This window comes from Leishmania donovani, chromosome 14, assembly GCF_000227135.1.
Source record: "Leishmania donovani BPK282A1 complete genome, chromosome 14".
Taxonomy (NCBI): domain Eukaryota; phylum Euglenozoa; class Kinetoplastea; order Trypanosomatida; family Trypanosomatidae; genus Leishmania; species Leishmania donovani.
Window position 1 is genome coordinate 552,088 of NC_018241.1, and position 11,699 is coordinate 563,786.

The 11,699-nt window shown below is 62.3% G+C and overlaps 3 protein-coding genes across 3 annotated transcripts; all 3 read left to right on the forward strand.

The window, feature by feature from the left end:
* Window positions 1-1,132: 1,132 nt before the first annotated feature.
* On the forward strand, window positions 1,133-2,869 carry LDBPK_141360 (hypothetical protein, conserved; the record flags this gene model as incomplete). Its single annotated transcript, XM_003859455.1, has 1 exon — window positions 1,133-2,869. The coding sequence occupies one exon, from the start codon at window positions 1,133-1,135 to the stop codon at window positions 2,867-2,869; it is 1,737 nt and encodes a 578-aa protein (XP_003859503.1).
* A 923-nt stretch (window positions 2,870-3,792) lies between these two features.
* On the forward strand, window positions 3,793-6,198 carry LDBPK_141370 (hypothetical protein, conserved; the record flags this gene model as incomplete). Its single annotated transcript, XM_003859456.1, has 1 exon — window positions 3,793-6,198. The coding sequence occupies one exon, from the start codon at window positions 3,793-3,795 to the stop codon at window positions 6,196-6,198; it is 2,406 nt and encodes an 801-aa protein (XP_003859504.1).
* A 2,495-nt stretch (window positions 6,199-8,693) lies between these two features.
* Window positions 8,694-11,093, forward strand: LDBPK_141380 (protein kinase, putative; the record flags this gene model as incomplete). Its single annotated transcript, XM_003859457.1, has 1 exon — window positions 8,694-11,093. One exon carries the CDS (start codon window positions 8,694-8,696, stop codon window positions 11,091-11,093), a length of 2,400 nt encoding a protein of 799 aa, XP_003859505.1.
* Between the last annotated feature and the right edge of the window lie 606 nt (window positions 11,094-11,699).

The following is an 11,699-nucleotide window of genomic DNA, read 5'->3' on the forward strand; positions in this document are numbered from 1 at the left end:
TGGGGGCGAGGCACACCTTCTCCTCCGTGTGTTTGTGCCTCGCCGAGGAGGAGACGCTCGCCGCTTACGGTCTGTCCAAGGAGTCCACCGTCGACGTTGTCATCCCGGTGGAGGGCGGTAAGGGCAAGAAGAAGAAGAAGCGCATCTTCACGAAGCCGAAGAAGCCGACGCACCGCCACAAGCTGGAGAAGATGCGCGCGCTCAAGTACTTCAAGGTGACAGAGAACGACGACGGCTCCTACAAGGTGGAGCGCACGCGCCAGGACTGCCCGCACCCCCAGTGTGGTGCCGGCGTGTACATGGCCCAGCACAAGGACCGTCAGTACTGCGGCAAGTGCCACTTGACCTACAAGGCGGAGAGCAAGTAGAGCGTGCGAGCAACGACAAGAGAAGGACGAAGACAAGGAAAACAGAAGGCAACGCGGCAAGACGGAGGACGGCCGCATACCACAATCAGATGAAAGGACGCACGCCTGCGTGAGCAGCGTGCTGCACCCTGTGTGTGTGTGTGTCGCCTCGTTGGTGCTGGTGTGTTGCGGTCTGTCCCATTCACCCCTGTCTGCGTCTATGTGTCTGCGTTAGCTCATTTCCCCCGTTTCTTTTCGTTTTTTTTTTTTTCATTTCGAAAAAAGAAAAGGCGAACATGAAAAGGTATTGACCGACGTTGCATCTCAGCCCCCGCTGCCCAAGAGCGATGGGTACGCCGTGTGCTGCTTCCCAGTTGGCGCGCAGGATGGGACGGCGGTCTCGGAGGCTGCGATGTGCGCCATGATAGCTGTAACGGCGTGTGCGTGAGTGGGCGTGCGTGCGGCTGCTTCTCTCTCTGCGCTGATGCACTTCCTCCTTGTGGTGGATTTTCATCCCCCCCCCTCCCCACCCCCGAGGCGTGCGTGTGCGGCGGTGCGCGGTGGCTCACGCACAACACCTTTTATTTTGTTTCCATCGTATGTTGCGTCGCTCGCTGCAGTTTGCGCTCTGCGCGTCTTCTCCTCCCTTCTTGCAGTCTTTTTGCCCCTTGCTTCCATACTCCATAGAAAAAAAAGGGCTCCCGCCTTGCACTCGGGGCGTGCCTGCGCTGCCCGCCTGCACCCATTTCTTTTCTGGCCACTGTGCGTTCTGCACCGCGTCACCCATGTACACAGACTGCGCACTGCTGCTCAACACGGTGCTCAGTGAAAGTGGCTGTACGGACGCGTCGTTGCAGGACACAGCCGAGACGGTTCCTCTTGTCTACCGCACACTAGCAGAGCACAGCTACTGCCTCCTGTACGTTGTCTCCGTTGCCAAGGCCCTCCTGCACGAGGACGACGCGGCGTTCGCCCATCTGGCACGTGCGCAGGCGCAGCGACAGAAGACAGCTGCAGAGACCTTGTCGACACCGGCGCCGCCTGTGCCGTTTGCTTTCCCTTCTCCTATCCCACCCCTTGCGCCATCCGACAGCCTCGACATGCACCTCACCATCATCGGCGGGGGTACGTGCTGTGAACTGATGCTGCGGCTGATATGTGGCCATGGCTGTGCTGGCGGCGGCCGTGGCGCTGGGATCTTTTGCGGCACGACTACTCGAGACCCGCTCGTGCATCCATCGCACATCACCGTCATCACACGGCAACCAGAGCGACTGGCGCGCTACGCGGATCTGGGGGTGCATTGCCTTGCCCGTCATCACGGTCGACAGGCAGTGGAGCGCAGCGACGTGGTGGTGCTGACCTGCCCTCCAGCGCAACTACAGGAGGTGGCGCGAGATCTCTTTACCTCCGCGTCGATGGAGACTGCCACGAGCGCGGGGCCCTCTCAAAACAAGGTCGCAGCGACCGCGTCGTCGCCATCGCTGCCGTCGTCAGGTGCTGCGACGCCCTTGCTGCGGTCGAATGCGGTGTTGCTGTTCTGCATGGCCGGCGTTCCGGTGCGCAAGGTGGCACAGGCGTTTCAGCACTCCTCGCTCGATCTGATCTTTACGCCGTCACTCCACACTCTCAGCACGCACTTCCCGTGCGCCGCACCGTCGAATGATGGCGACGAGCCGTCTACCACCGCCTGTTGCTCTGTGTATTCACCAACGAAGGGGCCGCCTCTGCCGGCGCAAATACCGAAGACCTCGCAGGAGTGCGACAAGTCCCTTGAAGAGCATTCCATTGAAGAGGCAGGGCAGTGCTTTACGGCCGCCATGGCCGCGTACCGCAGTGCTCGACTTTTCGAGATGCACTCCTCAACATCGTTTCTGCGTCCTGCAGTGCTGCAGCAAGCCGCAAAGAGCGCTGCTACTGGGGCGGCAGCGGCGCGCGAGGCCACCTGCTCGCGGGTACCGCCGCTGCCTGGCGGCACGTCCTATCCGGCTGCCGCCGCGCCACCCCGACTCACCGACTTCACCGCTGGACGACACCCTTCCACGTGTCCCACCCTGGCAGAATACCTGGATCTCTGGCGCGTGGTGAAGGCGTACGTGAAGGCGACCTTTGCAGAGGAGGCGCTGAAGCTTGCTCGTGCGCGCGGCAGCGCTGGTGGTGGCTCCCGGCGACGTCGCGGAAACGTGGGGACAGGTGACAGCTACGGCGGTCTTGTGAGTGTTGTGCTGCCAGACACGACATCGAAGCGCCACTGCAAGTCAGAACCTGGTGAAGTCGAGGCTGAGCTGTTGCCAGCCCTGATACTCCTACCAGCTGCGCAGACGAAGGTATTATGGGACGCGTGGTGGGGCAACAGCGGGCGCGGCGGCCTTCTAAGCAGGAGCGACGCCGCGCCTCCACTGCCGCCTTCCGTGACAGACGTGACAGGTATGTGGTTGTGTCGCGTCTACACGAGCGCGGCTTCCCTCAAGGCCAGCCTTGACGACCAGTTCCGTCACCTTCTCGGTGCTTGCACGCGGTGATGCCGCCGCCCTGATGAGGCGGCCTGCATGATCGGCGGTTTGACGTATCGTGGCATGATCGTGCCACACCACCGAATGGCCTTGCTGCTGCGGGGAAAGCGTTGTGTGCGCCCGAAGGCGGATGCCCCGCAGCCTTCACCGCCTCCATATCGCTCTCCGACTCTTCCTCCGCCCTCTGCCATTTTCTTTGACGAGCTCCTCGGCGTTTTGTTTCGTTATGCTTCCTCATGTTTGATGTACACAACCTGTGGCGCACTCACGCTTGCACGGCGCCGCTTCCTTCTTCTTGTCTTCATGTTCGCGCTCGTGGCCCTCCTCGCCGTTTTCGTTGCCCTCATCTCGCTGTGAGCCGTCCGGAGTGGCGGTGTCTGAGAGAGGCACACATCGTCATGTCTGGCGGTTGTGGCCCGCCGATGATCGCCGCTGTGACTTGCCCTCTCTTTCCCGCACTCCTCTCGAGCGGCGTTGAGGACAAACTCAATGCATTTGATTTTTCACTCATGACGCGTGCTCACATGTTCCTGTGCACTGGGCTTCCCGCTTCCGGTCGTCCTCCTCGACGCTCCGGGCGGGGGGGGGGAGCACAGCCCCAGTGTTTTGGCGTTCACCTTGCCAGTAGCGTTTCGGCGCGCATGCGGCACCCTACTGTCCCTAGGCGCACGCGTCTGCCGCTTATCGCACCCTCTTCCCCCACCACCACCACCTAATGCTCTGACGACCACTCAAAAAAATGCCCCCCTCTCCCCTCCCTCACGCAAGCACGCACCGGGAGAGACGCGCGGACGCAGACACCCACAGAGACACAAGCCGACCCCCCTCAGATCCGCCCTGGTTTGCGCTTTATTTGTGCCTCTCTCTCCGACGCCTCCTCCCTCCAGGCCCTCTGAATTTTCCTTTCGCGTTTGCAGGGTTTGGCCGTCGTCATGTCCTCGCTGATTCGATGCACCGATGACCTCCTCCATCAGAAGGCCGTGCAGTCGTCGCACTACGAGCGGTTGGAGCGTCAGCTGTTGGACGGAGAGCGGTGCCGCCGTGCTGCCGTCTTGGCACTGCGGCAGCGAGTTGCAGATGTGAAGCGGCGCGGCAAGGACGTCGTCGACCTCCGCCGCGAAAACCACCAACTGGCGGATCAACTCGCTCAGCACGCGCTTCAGCTTGCCGCGCTGCAGTGCCGCAACGCCGAGTCGAAGAAGAGAGAGAGCGCTGCGGTGGAGCAACTGCAGGATGGCATACGAAGCTTTTCGGGCCATCCAGCACGCATCGCCCTTCTTGTGCAGGCCCTGCAGGCTCAGAAGCAGCTGCACTGCGCTGGCAGGCGCTTCTCGAACGAACTCCAGATGCTCTGGGGTTTACTGTGCGTGCGGAGGCGAGCGCTGGTTTTTGTGGCGCATTCGACACGGGTGCTCAGCGTGCACGCCGCCTTGCATGTACGGCTGACGAGTGCGCTGCGCGACCGCGTGACGCGGTGCTCGGAGATGCGTGAGGCGGCTGGCCGCCGCACCGAAATCGCAACAGCTGCGCGTGTGGACCGCGTGATTTCAGATCAGCAGGCGGCGGAGCGACTGCTTCTCAGTGTAAACGCTGAAGCGGGTCTTCTGAGCGTGTACGCTGAGGCTCTGGATGGCGCTTGCGGAGCAGCCGAGGAGGAGGTTGCCGCGCTTTCAGCCGCGATCGACAAGTGTGATGAGCGGCTGTCGGCGATTCGTAGGACGCTGCAAGAGAAGGAAGCGGCGGTGGCCGAGGCAAAACGCTCTTTGACGGCACAGCAGACAGCGCACGCCGAGGCGTCGACTCTACACGAGATGCAAGTGGTGCGGGCTGCAGAAGAGCTCTCCGCTGCGGCGGCCGACGAGGAAGCAGCCAACTCACACGCAGAGGAGCTGCAGCGCTCGGTGCAGGTCGCTGAGCAGGACACTGAGCTTCTTGCGCGCCGAGTGTACGCCTTGGCATTTCTCCTCCTTCTCTGCGAGCAGGAACAGCTGCGGCTGTCACGGCAGTGCGCTGAGCAGGCGGAGGAGAAGGCGAAGACTGAGCTGGAGCTCGCGCAACTGCGCAGATGGCATGAAGAGCGGCTGGAGCGGCTGCGTGCCTCGCGAGCAGCGGCGGCGAACCGTGCCGCACGAGATGCGCTGTTATCAAAGGAAGCGCACGACCGCAAAGCCACGCTGGATCTCGAGAGGGATGAGTGGAGACTACTGTACGCGCAGTTGGTGCGCGACGCCTGCCGTGCAAGGGCTGAGGCCTCGGCCGCTGCGGCCGCCGCGCAAGTCGCCAAAAGGGCGCGACGTGCGCCGGTGGCGGGCGGGAGAGAGGCAGTGGAGCGAGTGCTAAGTGCGCGTCCTCCGCGACGCAAGCGAGCGCGTGCGGAGGGGAAGTCACACGTCACCGCAACGGCCGCGTCGCGTCGACAACGGTCTGCGCTGGAGGCGGTGGACGCGTTGAATCTGGCATCGTCACAGCACAGCAGCATCGGCTACCTCACGACCACGCCCGCGTGTGAGGAGGCTGCAGCGGCAGAGTTGACGTCACAGCAACACAGAAGCGGTGCTGCACACGTGATGGCTAACATGCACGCAACACCACTGCCCCCATCCACGGCCTCGTCTACCCTGCGCCTATCGTATCGGCTTACTTCCGTGAAGCCTGCTGCAGTGGCGAAGAAACCGATACGAGCGCCGCCAGCGGTTCCAGAGTCTCTGAACCCGGTGCCTGATAAGAAGCGAAAGGCTGATGCAAGAGTCACAGCTGCCGCTGGTGATGTGCAGCACACTCCAACAACGGCAGCGGCGCACGCATCGGCCATTTCGCCTTTCACTTCCGCAGTAGGGGAAGAGTCCTCGGACTCGAGCTTCTCCTTGGTGAGGAACCGAAAGAGTGCTGCCGCCGAGGCCGACACCGGGAGCGACATCTCCGACGTCCGACTGTACTCTCCATCGCCCTCCCCGCGATGCCCGCCCGGCAGACACGCAGCTGCTGGTCCACCTACGGCCGCCGCGCACCCTCTTCCCAGGCCTGTTCGCCGACAGGGATGTGGCGAGGCTGCCTTGGCAACCGCCCATCGCGTTTCCGGCAGCGCTTTGGCTTCTGCGCTGGCCGCCTGCACACCGCGCAGCACCGCCATCGGCGGCAGTGGCGACCGCACATCTGCCCACTCTTCTTCTTTTCCGTCCCATTTCACGGGGAACTTCGCGGCGCTACCGGGCGTGCGCGGCGGGACGCGGCTGCCCCACAAGTCGAAGGCGGTGCGGCTGCCACGGCGCCGTGCGCCCCTTCTGGCGGCAGCTGCCGCGGACCTCGGTGAGGACCTCTTCGCTGACATGTTCTTATGAACCCCTTCTCTTCGTCCCACAGCCCACACGTGCCGTGAAGTGGTGGCGTGCGTGCGGGCTGTGGGGCGGTTTCTGTAGGCCAGTGCTGTTCCCATCCGCACGCTCGATAGTGTAGTGGGTCTCTGTCACCGCTGCCACGTGCTCTCCCTCCTTATTAAGTTTTCACCCTGCTGCTATCTGCTATACACGCCTCCCTAACTCCTCGTTGTTTTACAAATCCCTTCGCCTCTCGTGCGTGCTGTTCTGGACGTCATTGGTGCCTGCTTGCGTGCGTGTGTGCGTGTGCGCACTCTCTAGCGAAGGTACGTGTGCCTGCCGTGCCTTGAATCTTGACCGTACAGATACGCGCACATGCGCACGCACGCACTGCAGTACCGGGTTCTCGATCCACTTTCACTCTCTGTTTTCCGTGCTCGCCTCTTGCATCACGCGATGGCCAAGCACTAGCGAAATCCCACGCGGTGCAACTTCCAGAGGCTACGCGATTCTGCTCGCCTTGCTGAGCGAGGCGCTTGCGTGGCGGACAATGGAGGCTGTGATTTACCGTCTCGCTGCGCCCACCATTGCTCGCCTGAAAACGGGGGCGCGGTGTTTGGCCGTTCCCGGTCCTCTTCCCCTGGCCCAACGCACAGCGCCGACGGCGTCTGCAGCGAGAGCCCGCGTGGCCAGACACGCCTCTCCGTCCCTCAGAGCGGCTCCTCCCCTTCCCTCCCCCCTTCAGGCGTATGCCCGGCATCCTCCCCCACTTAGTCTCTCGCTCCCTGCCCGCTCTCTCTCTCTCTTCTGCGCCTTCGCCTGCTCATGCGCCACGTACGCGTGCGGCGCTTCGCCTCGTCATGGTTCGCCACGGCGACAACGAAACAAAACGACCCCTCTTCGAAAAAAAATGTCAAACGACATTCGCACGACGACGACGACCACCACCATCGCCGCTGCATCAACAGTATAGCAGAAGCTTGTTTCCGGGAGCGATCACAGCTTCCCCCCTCCCCATTTGTTCTTTCTCGATACATACATACGTGGGCACTCGCCGACGCAGACGCATACGTTTAACTTCACGGGCAGGGTGGGGCGTGCGTCTCACCACTCACGCAGCCCTCCGTTTCGTGGTGTTAGCGTGTTAACGTTGTGCCGATTCGCTCGCGAAGAGGCTGCGACTGACATCGTCAGCCGGGTGTACGCCGTCGCACGTACACGCTCACGTTGTTGTGTGTGTGTGTGTGCTGTGCGTGTTGTGTTTGGGGTCAGCTCTAATCACAGTGTCGCACGCTTTTTTTTCTTGCACATTTTGGCACATTTTCGATATTCCGTTGAACGCGTATATATATATATATACGCGTGTGTACACGTGAACCTGCTCTTCTTCCCTTTATTTTCATTGTTTGCTTATTTCTCTCATTTCGGCTTTTGCCCTGTCGTGCGGCACGGCAAGTTCTCGGTCATTTGTTGGCGCGTGCCTCGTTTTGTTTTCGTGTGCCCCCTCTCGTGCGTGCTGGTGTTGATAGTGCTGCGTTCCCGGCTCACTCGGCGCTGGTTCTTTCCCTCGCGCGTCGTTGCCGCCTCCTTCCATTCATCGCTCGTGACACACACGTTTGCCCACCATGTCGGCACCTTATCCGTCAAGTCCGTCTTTGTCGCCGTCGGTGGGAACGAAGCGCGTGATCGCGTCCCCGCGCACCGCACATGACCTCACGATGCGGCTGGGCAATGACGGCTTACACGGTAGTCGCTCTGGCATGGCGTCCCCGCTGACGGAGCTGCTTGCGTCTTCCCCTTCACGTCTGCAGCCGCTCTCCACGGATGTCGGTCTCTCACCAAGTAACTGGGCTGGCCGGGGGAGCGGCGGTGCTGGATCGCTGCTACAACCGGCGCGCGAGCAGGCGAGGGTGCCAGCAGCACCTGACATCACTCCCGCGGCTCCGTCACGTCACACGCGCCGGGGTAGCAGCCTAGGGTGTAGCTCGCCGCCTCAAGCGCCGCTGCAGCGAGAGGGAGGATCTCTGGCAACCGACGGCGCCTTTGACTCGCAACCCCCGTCGTCTGGGGAGCGGAATACTTTCCTGACAGTGCCACAGTCGAACACCGGAAAAGGTGTTCCGCCTCCGAAGCGAGGTATACCGTTGCTCTCGGGAGCGTTGTCGACCCCTTCATCCTCTTCACAGACGTTTCCACGCACATCTGTTCCCGCCGCGCTCAACAGCGGCGGCACACGCGACGACAGTGTGCTGGTGCAGCAAACACTGACCAAGTTGTCGACAAACGCAGTCACGGGAGATAGAGTTCAGCGCGAGTGCGACGCCTCACCCGCCGGGCGCACCGTGCACGAGAGCCCGCTGGGCACGACAGGCGGCGCCAGCGGAGCTGGTAGCGCTTCTCCTTCCACCGGCGTCGCTGGGACGGCGAGTCGCACTCTGGAAACATATGCCCTCCCTAATGCACTTGTAGTCGGCGGGGGATCCTCGAACTGCACGACACCGCACTCGCTGTCCACGACGATGGTGAGTCCACACGGCCGCTCGACCTTCGCTGCATCGATCTTGACGACGGGCACGCAGCTGACGACGGGGAACGGAACCGCCAGTACGGGCGGCTCCGCTGGGCTTGGTGCCAATCACAACGGCGCATGCGCTTTCATGCCTAGCAGCCTCTCGCAAGATGGCAATGGAGGTCAGTCCCGGGCGCCACGCCTGGCGAGCCATCTGTTCCTCGAGGATGGATCGATTCCAGATATTTCGTTGCCACCTGCGACTCTGCAGAGCCCGGCGGTGCCGGACGGCCAACAGCACTTTGGTTGCAGCGGCGGCGGTGGCCATGTGAGCGTCACCGCCCTCGACCAGTCGCGAACGCCGCTGTGCTCTGCCGAGCGGCGGGCAAGCTTATGCGACGAGAGCAGCGCACTCGCTGCTGTCTCCTTGCCCGCCGACGCGTCGCGACCGACGGCGGCAAACTTTGTGAAGGGCGAGCTGATTGGGAAAGGCAGCTACGGCGCTGTGTACCGGGGGATGCAGCGCAACAACAACAGAATTATAGCAATGAAGGAGATTCGGCTGCCTGGCGTGGTGGAGCAGCAGCTGCGGCAGCCCGAAAAGCTAGCGGCTACGGCGGCGTCGCCTGCGGGTGTGTCGTCGTGTCCGGTGCTGCCGGCATCGAATTCAGTCAAGGGAGAGAGTGCATTGGCGAAGGAGGTGGCGGCTATCAAACGTGAACTGACGCTTCTCAAGCAGCTGAACCACCCCAACATTGTCCGCTACCTGAACGACGAGGTTGTCGACGGCACGCTGCGCATATACATGGACTACGTCTCGGGCGGCAGCGTCACGGCCGCGCTCAAGTCGTATGGCAGCTTCGAGGAGCCGCAGGCGGCCGCGCTGTGTTTTCAACTGCTGCAGGGGCTCGCCTACATGCACCGCCGTGGCATCATCCACCAGGATTTGAAGGGTGACAACTTGCTTTTGGAGACGTCGAGTCAGCTCAAAATTGCGGACCTGGGCACCGCCCGGAGCATTTGCTCGTCGACGATGATGACGACAAATATCGTCGGAACGGCGTACTTTATGGCTCCGGAAGTACTGCAGCCGAACGGCGCGGCGGTCGGGACGGCGGCGGATATCTGGTCCGTTGCCTGCTGCGTAATCGAGATGATGACAGGCAAGCCACCGCTCTCTGACCTGCCGAATCAGTTCACGGTGATGATGGCGATTGGCGGCTCGGCCACGGTGCCGCTCGACAAGTACATTCCAGCTGACAACACGTGGTCCAGTGAGGTGCTGGACTTTATATCGCAATGCCTGCGCGCAAACCCGGCACAGAGGCCCACGGCGGTGGAGCTGCTGCAGCACAGCTGGTTCGCAAAGTTTCTGAACGTGGTGCACGTGCCGTCTATGTCGACGCCGGCGACGCTGAACTCCTTTCTGACCCCCCCGGCCCCGCCCATTGAGCGCCCTTTCACCTTATCACCACAGCGGCAAATGGTGTCCCCAATATGCTCGCCTAACTTGACCGCGGTGCTCACGCCAGGCTACGCCGGGCCACAGTATAGCGCCGGCCAACCGGAAAGCCGTAGCAGCAGCCGCACCAGCAGCCGCACCAGCAGGGAGCGCAAAGGAAAGCGGGACAAGCGGGTCTCGGCGCGGCGTCACACACGCTACTCGACCAGCGGCGCCACGAGCGCGACATCGCGCCGCTCACAAGAGAGTTCTCAGGCGAGCACGCCGCAGTACAGCAGCAGCACTCGTACGCGCGACGGATCAGCGCAGAGCGCTTCCTTGCCGCGCTCACACAGCCATCCAGGGAGGCAGCAGGGCCCCACGTCGAAGCGCAGGGCCCACGCGCACACTCCGGGTCACGGACTCCTCAAGGACGACTCTCGGCAAAGCTCGAGCAGCGAGTACGCGATGCCGCACCACACGTGCACCCCCGCTAGCGGTAGCGCCGGCGCCGGCGGCGGCGGTGACGGCAGCGGGGATAACAAAACCAAAACGGCGTTCCTCCCCGCCATCACACACAACGGAAGCGTAGCACTGTCACCGTGCGGCTACTCCCTCGACATGTTGCGTTGCAGTCGATCGCTGAAGAACAGCGGCAGCTCGCGAGAGCCGGTGAAGGCTTGCTTGCACACTACCGATGCGGAGAACAAGAGCCGAGACTTGCTGCACCTCGGCCAATGCCTAAGCGACCACCACCAGTCCTTCTCCCGCGACCTCGTCGACTCGTCTATGCAGCATGGAGGTGTCACCAAGGCCGGGGTGGAAAGCGGATTGAGCACGCGTGGTGCTGGGAGCCACAGCATGATCGACGACCTGGAAGGCATGAGCCAGCGGACGCTGCCCCCCAGCATCTCCGCACTCCCCTCGACGTCGTGCAAAAACACTCGCGCCAGCGAGGGAGCTAGTTAGAGGACCTGTCTTGCTATGGCGCCGAATGTGTGCGTTTGTGTGTTTGTTCGTGTATGCAGTCAACGCGCTTGCTCGCTTCGGCTGCTCTCCGGGCGTCATACCATGCGGAGGTCCGTTCTTGTGCATCTGTGTATTGTGGCGAAGGCTCTCCATCGTTAGTGAGCGCATGCGTCCGGCAAACTGCCCTTTGCCCTGCGACCTCCACCTGCTTCCGCAGACGCACACACGCACATTTTCCTCTTCATCCGCTTCCCACAGCAAGCCGGTAGGGCTCTATGGCGGACTCAAAAGTGTTTTCTTTCCTTCTCGCTCTCTTTACGGGGGTTCGTTGGCGCCCTTCTCGTGTTGTTGTACAGTTTTTTCTCCCGGCGGCCAGAGCCGAGGAGGCGCACCGGCATTGGGCGCCAGCGCTGATGCTCGTGCATCGAATACACCCCGCGATGCGCCCTGCCCCCTTGTTGCTGCTGTTCTGCTGCCACGCTGTCACTGGAACTCCCCGCTCGGGTGGCCCTTCCATTTCATAGCTGGCGTGCTGGGATCGGTCCCACCCCATCGAGTTGCCGCTCGCATCTCCATCATGTGAGACGGGAAAGCCGGAGGGATGGG